The sequence below is a fragment of the Schistocerca piceifrons genome, chromosome 2 (genome assembly GCF_021461385.2).
Source record: "Schistocerca piceifrons isolate TAMUIC-IGC-003096 chromosome 2, iqSchPice1.1, whole genome shotgun sequence".
NCBI lineage: Eukaryota > Metazoa > Arthropoda > Insecta > Orthoptera > Acrididae > Schistocerca > Schistocerca piceifrons.
Window position 1 is genome coordinate 1,066,009,620 of NC_060139.1, and position 13,790 is coordinate 1,066,023,409.

General features: G+C 39.9%; 1 protein-coding gene across 2 annotated transcripts in view; it reads right to left on the reverse strand.

The window, feature by feature from the left end:
- Positions 1 to 12,535: 12,535 nt before the first annotated feature.
- LOC124777890 (26S proteasome non-ATPase regulatory subunit 1) overlaps positions 12,536 to 13,790 on the reverse strand; it is a 361,280-nt gene continuing 360,025 nt past the window's right edge. For both annotated transcript variants that reach the window (XM_047253435.1, XM_047253434.1), the window contains exon 18: positions 12,536 to 12,755. In XM_047253435.1, the coding sequence (XP_047109391.1) occupies positions 12,685 to 12,755 (71 nt within the window). In that variant the 3' untranslated portion in view covers positions 12,536 to 12,684. The remainder of the gene's footprint in view (positions 12,756 to 13,790) is intronic.

The following is a 13,790-nucleotide window of genomic DNA, read 5'->3' on the forward strand; positions in this document are numbered from 1 at the left end:
CATGTGCCCTGCCTCCCATCTGTGTCAACTGTGAAGAGCATCATTCCCCTTGCTCGCCAGACTGCAGGATTTTACAGCGAAAAAGGAAAATCATGGAACACAAGACCCCAGACCGACTGACCTACACTGAGGCTAAGACGAACTTTGAGCTATGGCTGTGACTATGACCTCCTCTTATGCCGCCACTATGAGAACGGTTGTAGCCCCATCCGTTCTGTGATTCCAGTTGGCTCTCTGAGCCAGAAGAGTACACACCTGCCCCCTTGATGGTGGGGGGCACTTCCCTCCCTGTTGCTCTGACACCACTTACCTTGGGAGCACTGTCCCCCCAACCATCGAGGATATCAGTCCCCACTTCTCAGCCAGAGAAGTGTAAGTCTTCTTTGGCACCTCTTGCTAGGAAGGGATCTCTTGGGTCACTCCCTTCCCAGGTTTCTGCTAGTGGGAAAGATTACTCCTGCCACTGGCTGAAGTGCCCAAAAGTAGCTGGTCATAGGGCTTCACAATCATCCTCAGTCCCGGGGACTGAATCAGTCAAGCCCACCCAGCCAGATAAACCCAAGGAGCAGCAGGAAAAGTCCAAATAGAAGACCGCTACGGCCAAGGAAATTGCGGTGGCTCCCACACCACCACTACCTACAAGCTTTGCTTCTGAGGAATGAGGTGGAGATTCTGGCATCTGCTGAGGACCTAAATCTCACTGGCCCCTCAGACACTATGGATACAGACTGCTCAGGAAATGAATCGATGGCAGCAGGTAACCCTGAGGTATAAACTGCCTCACGATCCAGTGGAATTGTGGCAATTTTTTTCCACCGCCTGGCTGAGTTACAGCAGCTGTTAAGCTTGAACCCTGCCCTCCATCGCTATAAGGGATATCACAGGAACCATAGAGACTATAATCCTGTCGCTGTCAGAATATGGACGATGCAGGAAACAACTGTCTGCAATGTATACCTTCCTCCAGATGGTGCAGTACTCCTGAACGCATTGGCTGCACAGATTGATCAACTCCCTAAACCTTCCCTACTTTTGGGAGATTTTAACACTCATAACCCCTTGTGGGGGGGCACCGTGCTTCGTAGCCAAGGCAGAGATGTCGAAAATGTACTGTCACAACTCAAGCTCTGCCTCTTAAATACAGGTGCTGCCACACATTTCAGAGTGGCACATGGCACATATTTGGCAACTGATCTCTCGGTTTGCAGTCCTGGCCTTCTCCCATCTATCCACTGGAGAGCACATGACGACCTGTGTGGTAGTGACCAATTCCCCATCTTCCTGTCACTCCCCCAGCGTCAGGCCCACGGACGCCTGCCCAGATGGACTTCACAAACAAGGCAGACTGGGAAACTTTCACCTCTGCTGTCACCCTTGAATCTCCCCCACATGGTAACATCGATGTGATGGATCAGCAGATGACTACACGTATTGTTCCTGCGGCAGAAAACACAATCCCTCACTCTTTAGGGTGCACGTGACGAAAGGCAGTCCTTTGGTGGTCACCAGAAGTCACTGAAGCATTTAAGGAGCATCAGCGAGCTCTACAGTGCATAAGTGGCACCATTTCCTGGAGCACCTCATAGCCTTTAAACGGCTCCATGCTCGCATTCGCCATCTTATCAAACGATGGAAGCAGGAGTGTTAGGAGAGATACGTCTCGACCATTGGGTGCCATATGTCACCTTCCCAAGTCTGGGCAAAGATCAAATGTGTTTTCGGGTACCAGACCCCAACAGGTGTTCCCAGTGTTACCATAAATGGTGTGTTACCTACCGACAAAAATGCGACTGCTGAGCACCTCCCTGCCCCACAACCTCCTGACACTGTTCCTCTTGAAGTCTGGTCCCTAACACACTCTACCAGACAACATTTGTCTCTTTCCCCATCTGTACACTACTATCCTGACCCCTTCCAGATTGCTGCTTGCATCCCATGTGATGCAGCCCAAGATGCTGGAGTTGGCAGTCGTGTGTTCATGAGGTGTGCTTGCTTTTTGTGTGTGTGTGTGTGTGTGTGTGTGTGTGTGTGTGTGTTTACTGACAAAGGCTATGGCCTAACACTAAATGTGAGTCTCTTTTAATCATGCCTGTATGCTGTATGTGACTTGACATGTCTTCTTTACAGTGAGTAGCAATCTACCTTTTCTTACATTGTTGAAAAAAGCCTTTTTAGATGTGATATCACCTACAACATTCTTGACTTATTGAACACTTTTAATTACATTACTGGTTTTATTTAGTTATTTGTATAGTTTCTGTTTTTTATACTGACAGGCACAGCTAAAACTGAACAAATTGTGTTTTGAAAACTACATTATTTGGCTTGGTGCCCCAACATGTATTCTGCAGCCTGTAACTGACTAATGAGATAAATATTCCAAAAGCACCCTGAAATTGGCCAGTGAAATTGACTTCTACCACTCTAGGATTCAAGCAAGGTGGTCTTCATCTCTCCAGGTTGTCACACTGTTGAGCAATCAGGCCAACTGGACTGCAGAATTTGTAGCTTTGTGATAACATTTAGTGCCATGTTACATCCCACAGTGTTGAGAAGGTTCCAATTCCTAGGGATGACATTTTTTGACCTGGCAGTTAAAATGGGGGCACAGATTAATCCCATTTGGCAAGTTTCCCCTGACCTGGAGTACAGGATAACTTTGCCAAACTCTCCCCATTTTCTAAACCTTGCCAGTCCTTTTTATTCATCTGTCTTCCTTCCCCCAGTCAGCCCTTCTGCCAGGAGGAAGAACCACTTTCTCCAAAACGTTGCAAATTTCCTTAACCTTTATGTCTGTGTTTTCTCCTGCCACCATTTGGTGAATAGATTTTTATCTATCCAGTTATACTGATTGTAGAATTTTCAGTCCACCATGGGTGTTCATTTCCAATAGGTAAATAGTACATTATTCTGAGACACTGTTGTGCTGCAAGAGGGGGGGGGGGGCATTTTTGAGGAAGGATGACAATCACATATACTGCTGCTTATGTCAACCTGGAATCCATTATAATTGGAACACATTATAATTTCCGCATGCAAGGTTAACATTAATCAATTGGGTACCATGTTTATGTTCCAGGTTACAAACCTTGCTCAGTGTCACATAGCAAAAGTTTGGGAGTAATGTGAAGTTTGTACAGATAGCAAATCAACTGTTCACATCACTTTTCGAATGTTGAACCATGGAACATTCAGCTGACCTGACAGAGCTCATGCACTGCTTGATGATTGCACATTGCATCTAACATTCTCAGTCATCAAAACAATAACTTCTTCAACAATTTATGACACAACTGGCCAGTGTACTCTCCCAGGAGCAATTCCCAAATCACCAGTTAATTTGAACTGCCAACTCATGGTCTTCAACCTCAGTTCAGAAAGAGGAACTCTCCATATTCATTTAATGTGTTGATATGAAGTACAGCAGCACTATTGCCGTTATTTTGATAAAACACTTTATGCGTAAAGCACTGTTCCCCTTGTCCATACAGCTGTAATGCACTCTGATGCTTGTGTTTCAAACCTACCTGTGCCTAATGGCAAGTCATGACACTAACACCACTAACGACACAAATCCTGCAGCAGCCTGAACATCATTTATGTAAAGCTGGGCACCCATACAGTTAGTGGTTTTCTGTCTACAATGGCCCAAGAAGCAAAAGTTTAATTATAGCCATGCTGTACACACAAAGTTACAATGATTTGATTCAGAATGCTTTCTCATTCATACACATGTGATGCTAGAGTGGATTGTAGCTAACATTATCTCATTGTTGTACTATTTTCATTTGTCAGTCATAATTTTGCTAATTGTTTATCCATCTGAATACCTATTTTTTCCAGCAATGTATCAATAATTTTTTTCAATATATCGAGGGCTGATAATGATATTCTTTTAAATATCAATATATTGGAGTCCTGATGCTTTTAAAAATATCAACAGTTCCAGTATGTACCCCGACTGACTGTTGTGAGATGCGCAATTTACCCTTTACTCTTACAGATATGTTTCTCAAATGTATTCTGTTTCTTCAAGAGAAACTGAGACCTGAATGTGTTTTCACCTTGACTGTACAGCACATTATCTACCTTTTAAAATATATTTAATAGATACGAATGCATTCATATGGTTACTCATACATACAATCCACTGTGTTCACTTCAGCCTTGGTCAATAGCCCTGAATGTGGTCATCCGTAGTAGAATTCTGTGCCTGAGCAAACTGACACCTTAGAAAAGATTGTTCCAACAAGTGCCCAATGTGAGCAGTAGTGCTCACAGCCTCAGATTGGAGCTGCAGGGGCAAGGGGTGCTGTTGTCATGGAGTCAGTAATCTGCAGGCACAAGTAAACAGAAATACCTCTGCCTGTTTAGTTCTCATGGATGTGTAGTTGTGACAGCAACAAAAATGTCTAGCTGCAGAAGCCCACTGCCATCTTCATTAGAAGAAACATATGTCTTCAGCAATAAGAGATGGGCGTCCACAGTGCTTGGCGTATCACAGAATGCTTATTTCTGTAAAGAAATACAACTTACTGAAAGAAAAGTTTGCAAGTAACTGGTTTCCAATTTGAAGGGAAACATACAGGAAGATGCAAGTTGAAAATAGTATTACTGGGGATTTTTTAGAACTTAAAAATCCTCTTGTGCTACTGTAATATGTTTATTCATTTCCACTGAAGAAAACTTAAATGAAGCTCTAATTTATGCATGATACATGCAGCTCACATAATAGCTATGACTGGCAAACTATTATCTTTGGGACCTCTCATTAAATCATGTCCGGTAGCAGTAGCAAAATAAATAGTTCCAAAGAAATTAGCAATTTCTGAAGGCATTTATCTCTCAAAGCAAACAGTATCCTGTTGAATCTTCTATATGAATGCTGATTTGGAAGTACAATTCAGGAATAAAGCCTAGAGTTTTACAGCTGTTTCTCTCACACTCAGTGAGAGCACAGATATATCCAAATGAGCTCAATGTGCTGTTTTTGTAAGTGGTGTGGATGTGCAGCTGCAAGTTATGGAGCAGCTGCCAGATATTCTACCACAGGATTTCACAACAACAGGACTTGATATTTTTGAAACCACATGCGAATCTGTGGACAGTATGAACTTGCCATCGGAAGTTTTCATTCTGTGGTCACAGATTGTGTGCCATAACTGGTTGGCTGTCAGCAAGGTTTTCTCTCTTGCTTGAAAAAATAAACTGAAGACAGACTTTGGAAAAGACATCTGTGGTATACACTGCTTCATTCATTAGGAGGTATTGTGTGTTGAGACTTTGGAACTTTGTCACGTAATGGACAGTGTGGTGAACTGGGAATTTTATACGAAGATATGGTGTCAGCCATCATCAGTTCAAAGGGATTCTTCAAGACAATAAAGCTGAGTATGTAGATATACCTTACTACTGCATTGTTCGGTGGATTAGCAGAAGTAAGGCTACTGATGTTTTCTTTTTTGCAATTATTGAGGAAATTGTTTATAAGCGTAATAGGGGAAGAAATTCATGACCTCAAAGAACCAAAATTGCCATCAGTCCATGCTTTTGTAGCTGATATAACAAAGTGCTAAATACTTTGAATGTGTCACTACAGGGAAGAGATTTGTTGATACTACACATACATGACAAATTCAGGGTGATCAGTGATAAGCTTCGTTTGTCTGAGAGGCAAATGGAGAACAGAAATATGACATTCTTCACTCGTCTTGATTCTGTACATTTGCATGATGACATCGCTTTTGTGAACTATAAATGTATAATTAATCCTCTAATAAACAGTTTCAAGTTGCAGTTCCAAGAACTGAACTTTAATTCAGAGACAGAACTGCAACTCCTCGGTACTTCTTTCTCAGTTGTACCTGAAGATATGTCACCAACAATGTAATTAGAAATAACTGATTTACAAAATTCGAAGTTGTTACAGGATAGGTACAACAGCTATTTGAATATGTGTCGATGGTATCAAAATGTAAAGACAAAACATTCCCCAGCTGGGATTGTGTGTCTGTTCAGGTCATCATATTAATTTAGTCTATATGAAATTAGAATTACAAGCTGAAGGCCATAAAAATGTAATGGCTGGTGAGGGATGAGTCAGCTGTATGCAAATAGCAAGCAGAACATATTAATGAGTAACCTTTGCTCAGCTAACAAATTATTTCTTGTTTTTTTGTTTTGTTTTTTACAACTTTTTTGTGAGACAAGTTTATTTTTTATTCATATCATTTGATATTTTGTTTACTGAGAACAGCTGTTCCTAATGGTATGAGCAGGGATTATGTTGACCACTCGAACACTTGTTCATGAATCTGTATGGTTTGTTCGGCAAGATTTAACTGCTGTCAGTTATCTACGAGATCTTGGGGCCTCATGTGGGGTTGTGAAGTGCTGTGGGCCCAGACTTTGTGCTGACGGATGATAACGTTCAACCTCATAGGACACAGGTGGTTAATATTAACTTGGAAACAGAAGAATTTGCATGCATGGCATGGTCTACTTGCACTCCCGATTTGAATCCCATAGAGCAAGTCTGGGATGCACTAGGGACATGGCTTGCATCGCGATAGCATCCACCAACCACTTTCCAAGACTTGCAACCAGCTCTGCAGGAAGAATGGGTGTTATTGCCTCAACATGAGATTGATTACATCATTTACAGCATTCCCCATCATAGTCAGGCCTGTACTGTTGCCAGAGGTGGTCACACCCCATATTGAGCACATTAACTAGTTGCTGGTATGTGTGTCTGGATCCATTAAATTGGAAAACCAGAGAACATATTTGTCTATCATTATGAATGATGCAGTTGTTTATGTGCTTTATTCTTTACATTGTTTGTACTTTACTAGTGCCAGTTTATACTGTTTGTGGCAGAATAAACACAGCTTTACAAAATTTCTGTTTCTGTCTTTAATTTTGGATACCAGTGCAGTTCTACTGATGGAAACTACTCCCCTACCTAAGGGAAGTCTTTGGTCTTGACTCTGAAGCATGACACAGAAAATGAATTAATCATCCTCTTGCTTGATGGAACGTTTCTTCAGCTTCTTCTTGCACTACTTTTTTTTTTTTTTTTGCATTAATAACCTATATTCCTCTGCATCTTTCTATGGCTGTGAATGTTTTACCTCTGTCGCAAACTCAGAACCTTTCTTGAACTCCTTCGAGGATAAGATTTGTTGTGTTGCCTATCTTACTTGACATTTGTTGTTGTTAGAACAGTTACAATCAAGATACAGTTTAGTTTCCATGTATTTGTATAGGCTCCATTTTCTATGCTAGAAAAACAACTGTACCAACTGATTTCAGTTACATCCAGACTGTTACTGCTCACTCTTTGTATTTTATTGGCCATTGATGAGGTTTCATTTCCCCTTGTCTGAAGTTATTGGGAGTTTCCCATTTCACATGTACTCAATTCAATGGTTTGTATTTCTAGTTGATTTTTGCATGTCACTTTATTCCACTCAGTGGACTAATTAACATTATTTTATAATTATTTAGACGAGGCTGTCAACAGCCCGTAGTTAGGACTTGTAATGAATGACACTTGCTATTTTATACGACCAGCTTGTAAACAGTCTAGGCACTGCAGAGTAGCACGCACACTACTCCAAATATTAATATTGTATGAAAAATGACATGAATGTCACTTCTCCACTTTGTACTGATTGCATTGTCACTTGCCTTAGGTTATACTCACAAGGGAACCTCCCCATCGCACCCCCCTCAGATTTAGTTATAAGTTGGCACAGTGGAAAGGCCTTGATAAACTGAACACAAATCAATTGAGAAAACAGGAAGAAGTTGTGTGGAACTGTGAAAAAATTTAGCAAAATATACAAACTGAGTAGTCCATGGGCGACATAGGCAACATAATGGACAATCTGAGCACAGGGGCAGCTTGGTCCCGTGGTAACGTGAGCTGCTGCGAAACGAGAGGTCCTTGGTTCAAGTCTTCCCTCGAGTGAAAATTTTACTTTCTTTATTTTTTCATAGTTATTATCTGTCCGTTCGTTCATTGACGTCTCTGTTCACTGTAATAAGTTTAGTGTCTGTGTTTTGCGACCGCATCGCAAAACCGTGCAATTAGTAGACGAAAGGATGTGCCTCTCCAATGGGAACCGAAAACATTTGATCGCAAGGTCATACGTCAACCGATTCCTTCACAGGAAAACACATCTGATATATTCTATACGACACTGGTGACGGCATGTACGTCACATGACAGGAATATGTTGTCGACCCACCTAACTTGTACACTTGGCGAATGGGTAAAAAGATTCTTCTACCTTGCCCGATTTAGGTTTTCTTGTGGATGTGATAATCACTCCCAAAAAAGTGATGAAAACATAAGAGAGTGTCACATAAACTGAAAATAAAAAATTCAACTTATCACTCGATGGAAGATTTGAACCAAGGACCTTTTGTTTCGCAGCTGCTCACGTTACCACGAGACCACGGCACTCCTGCGATTGCAATACCCTTGATATTGCCTATCTTCGCATGGACTACTCAGTTTGTATATTTTGCTAAATTTTTTCACAGTTCCACACAACTTCTTCCTGTTTTCTCAATTGATCTGTGTTCAGTTTTTCAAGGCCTATCCACTGTGCCAACTTATAACTAAATCTGAAGGGGGTGCGATGGGGAGGTTCCCTTGTCAGTTGTATTTTAGAATTCACGTATCATCAGGAGTGCTATTTGTAGGCATCTCGAACATCACATTCACACCACTGTTGTGGCACTGCCACGACCTTAAGGAAATTTGAGACACCGTATTCCAATTACCTCATCAAAAGCAAGTGCATGACGACACAGATGACATGCAGAATGAGCCACATGTTACATCAATATGTGGCAAGGCTCTAGTGATGACCAATCGATGCAGCAATGCACCAACCAGTGTTACAGTCCTTCATTGCCAGACGGCCAGTCAGTCACCAGGGCATTATTCATATACAGCATTTGAGCCACAGCACAGAGGTCATAGCTTGTGATTGTACCCAATTGCTGCTACACTGCCAGACCATTCCAGCACCTACTGCACAGCCTTCATCACCACCTCACCTCTTATGCACCTAGCTCCCGAGATTAGGGCACTGTGCCAACATGCCTCTGTGTCACTAACCAGCACTACAGATTTTGCCGACCAACACCATATGAGCCACGGGGAACGATGCCAGGGTATACCACTGGACGAGAGTGTGCACCTGTAACTGCTGTAGCTAGTTGGAGTAATAAGGAATTTAAAAGGCTTGGCAAACAAAGAACTACCTAATTGTCAGCTGAGATAGACGCATACCACTCCATCTTCTGGAGAGTTACAGAATCACCAATACATTTGTACCAATTTAACATTATACACCCACAGCTCGATTTGTGAAATTTGTGTATTATTAGCTAAAACCAAACAACCACCATGTCTTCAACTGGCAGTCAAATTAACACATCTGCACTCTACTGCATAACAACCTGTTAGTATTGTGATAGGACTTTCACTCCACCAATGTACGAAGTATCTTTGAACACTAGGAGACTTTTACTCAAAGCATCTCGTTGTGGCACCCGGAGACATGGTTCCAAATTCTCCTCATTCTTAATGCCACTATCAAACAGTTCCTATTATTGGTTCCCAGATTTAAGTTTTCTCTTACAACGGACTGTCAGTGCAGATCCTGCATTATCCATTCTCTCATATACTAATGATATGAAATAAGTCTAGTCCTTGAATCAGTTGATGGCGCAGGAACAGCAAAAAATCACAATGGATTAAGCTACCCCCTTATTACAGCATTTCACCAGTGATACAAGTTAGCGTAATTGTTCCCACAGTGACCTCCACCCTGCTTGCTATTCTGGTACTGACTGTAATTTTGTACCACTGTTAGACACAATTTATATAGTCAATGGCATTACACTTCTCTATCTGTTTCGAGTTGCAGTGAATTTTACCAATGAGAAGTGCGGTGTCAGTAACAACATTTATTTTCCTACTCTCACAAACTGCCGTAATGTTGTAATATGTTGCAAAGCCAATTTCCATTGCTTCCTTTAGTTAAGAAATACTAGTTTGCATTTTTCATGTGAATTGCACACTTTTGTAATTGATTCAAACATCAGTCTTATTATTGTGTTTATTTGTTCATAATTCTGATCTGTCTTTTGCTCATGTCAGCGACCAAATGGTGCCACCCTTGTTGTTATGGTCACCATAAGGAAGTCTGACACTGCATATTCACTTCATCCTAAAAGGTCATCCAAAGTCTGACTTTCAATGGCACGAGGCTGCATTTTTATTATAAATCACATGGACCCATCACTGCTTCCAAAGAAACTATAAGTCATTCTTTACTTCTTCTATTAATTTTTAAAACAACCTGTAAATGTGTATTTATTACTTACAATTTATGTTCTAATACTAGTCCTCAGTGTGTTTCAGTTGCTTGCACTTCTTAAAACTGCCTCTGAAAGCAGGTTCAGCTACCTCATTAGCACCTTACATATTCCCAACACACTGTGGTTTGGAACAGCGACCAAGACAATCACTAAATATTATTTCCTATAATTTGTAGTTACACTTTTATTTTGTATACCAACTACCAGTTTCAGTACCAAGTACCATCACTGGCAACCCTACAATCATAAGATCACAGTACATAGTAAAAGTATTTTTTAAGGGGTAAGGGGCTGGGAGGTTGCACTTTATATCACATTTACTATCATATCCAAAACAATACTGTAATTGTTTCTTGAAGAGTATTTTAGGTATGTTCTGTGATGTTTTGACCATAGGACAACCTAATGGTGGTACTCCATACCAAAACTGGTAGATGGCAGATGAAATAAAACTGTGAATACAGTAAGTTTGTGGTGAAACTTCTGTTGATGTTTTCTACAGAATTCTGATTACATCCCTGCGCATCAGGGTGTATACAGGAATAACTGCAGAACTGTTCCCATTTTGGGGAAGTGTTTTACTTCATAAATGTAGAAAACAACAACAGAAGTTTCACCACAAACTTACATTTTTTTTAAACGGACCCTCTATATTATTTGTTATGCAATCAGTAACATGTGTATGAATGGTGTTGGTTGCCATCGCAATACATAAATTACATACTGAGAAATTACAAAACAAAGTTGAAGCTTGAAATAAACAAAACACACCACTATTGCACATCCAGAGATGCATGTGTGATACCAACATATCAATGTTTACAGCAGGAAACCCTATTAATACTTTTGGCCCTCATGACAACAGTGAAAGTAACATTACATACATCAATTGCATCACGATTATGAGTGACATGGGGTCCACAGTTGTGTCTCAAGATGTGCAATTACAGCATGTTTCATTTACTTCAAGCATCAACTTTGCCTTGCAAATTTTTTGGGATGTAATTGATGTATTGAGATGCAACCAGTGCCATTCTTTTAGTGATTTTTCGTGTTGTTTATTGCGTAAGAAATAATATGGGGTGTCCATTTAAAAGAAAAACATGAGTTTGTGTTGAAACTAATACTTGCTTGCATTTTAGAATATCTCATATTTATTTTCATGAGCCCCAGCCTTACATTTATACCAGTGAAACTTGTTTTTTGAATATCTATTTTGTAGCGGAAATATTTGTGCTGAAACACTCAAGTGGGCCACCCTGTATATATATTTTTCTGATCTCTCCCTCTCTTTCTCTTTTTCTTTCTTCATTTATAATACTGGGAAAGGGAGAATTTGCTCTTGGTACAGAGTACTAAGGAGGAACAAGTGAGGGAACTGATACAATGCAAACAAAGAATATCACACACATAAGCTGTTAAATGGCTACTTATTTAATACCATAGTAACAAAGAAACACGTACAAATAGTGGAAAATTGCTATCTGCAGACATTGTCCTTCCCAACAACACACACACACACACACACACACACACACACACACACACACACACACACACACACACACTCTTTAGTATTGGACATTCCAGAATTATTCTGCGGCGGTGAAGGAGGAGGAGGAGGAGGAGGAGGAGGAGGAGGAGGAGGAGGAGTTTCTGTTTCACATTAATTTTATGTCTATTATATTTTTCAAAATGCTGGGAAAGTGATCATAGATTTTTATGGCTCAGTACCTCACACCTTTTCATGCCGTATTAAGGCTGAATGATGGATTGGGGAAACCTAGTATTATATTTTTTGATACTATTATTGTTTTTTTGTAACTACAACTGATTGTTGACAGGAAATTTCATAAGAGACTAGATGTACTGCAGGCCCACCCCTATTTACTTATAATACTTGTTATGATGCCCATTAATTGTGATTTACATAGCTCCATTTGCAATGAAGTGTGCATGGAATTGTGCTTGTCTGCAACACTTTTCATAGTAGCCACAAAACTTGCCCACTGAGGAGACGAAAAGTCTCATGTTTTTAGAGCATTAATTTCTGCTAAACAGATCTAAATTAATTTTGTGCTGCCAAAGAAACATGTGAGGCCTGTTAGATTAGTGAAATAACACAAATCTATTGAGGGAAATTTCATTTATTGATCCTTAAACATACATTTATTTTAGAAAAAATGCATTATTTCTATATTATCAAAACAGTTCTTTTTCAATCATGACACAATTTGAAAACTGTTCAATAACAACTTATTGATAAATAATAAATATCTTTTAATCTTCCGTGTATTCAAATGGCTCGGGAGGTTCTGGCTCCTTGTCTTCATCTGATTTTGGACCAAATGCTGTAAAAGGATTTTAATAAATGGTTTAGATATAGAATTTAACAAAAATTGGTCTATCTTACATTATACATCCTAATATTACTTAGGTAAAACCTCATGTTACCAACAACAGTAGTAGCAGGGTACAAGTGTGAGGCTGAAATAACATCGCGAACACGATAAACGTTGCATTGATACAAAACGGTATATATGATAAAATGTCAATGTCTTGTAGGTTACTTTATGTGCTTCCATCAATCACTCAAGTCAATAAGTTCTGTGTAACATTTCAGTAAAAGCATTAGCTAAATGGGGATTGGAATGGTATGCTATTTTATGTTATGCTGGAGAGTGAGTCCATGTTCCTCTTTGTGATGTGTTCACCAACCTCCTATGCAGATAAAGTTATTGCCAAACAGCTAGTATTGCACACACACAATGCCACTGTTATGAAAAGAAAAAGTTATTCCAGACAGATATAATTTCTTTTGTATCGCACGATAACCTTTCATCATCAACAATTCCTGTCTGATATGCAGTGCTACTATAGAAACACAAACCACATTTGTTGCAAAAGAAACAGCAGTCGTACCACGAGAAGATTTTTAAAGGAGTATAAAGAGGAGAACATGGTTAATACAAATGAGCAAGAAACCTTTTTTCAAATGGGTAATGCAGATGTTGATTTGAAAATGGAATAGATGACAGAATAGTTTATTAACAAAAACTGGTCAGGTGCAAGTAGGACTCGTGCTCTGAGGGTTCCGTACAAACTTAATTGTGTATATAGACGGTTCATGCACACCAGAAAACAAGAATCTCTACCATTTTTTTTCCTCGTTATCAACACTGATACTGATAAGGTATCATTCGCAGGAATTCCCAGACTTTCAAGAATATTTAAGTTTAACTTTGAAGTCTGTTAACAAATGGCAAAAGAAATATTTGCGTGTGACAAATACAAATTGACAATTTTCAGATTTTCCCCATTTATGTATACTGTAAATGCTTCCTGCCAAATTTCATGTTTCTAAGTCAATGGGAAGCACCCTACAG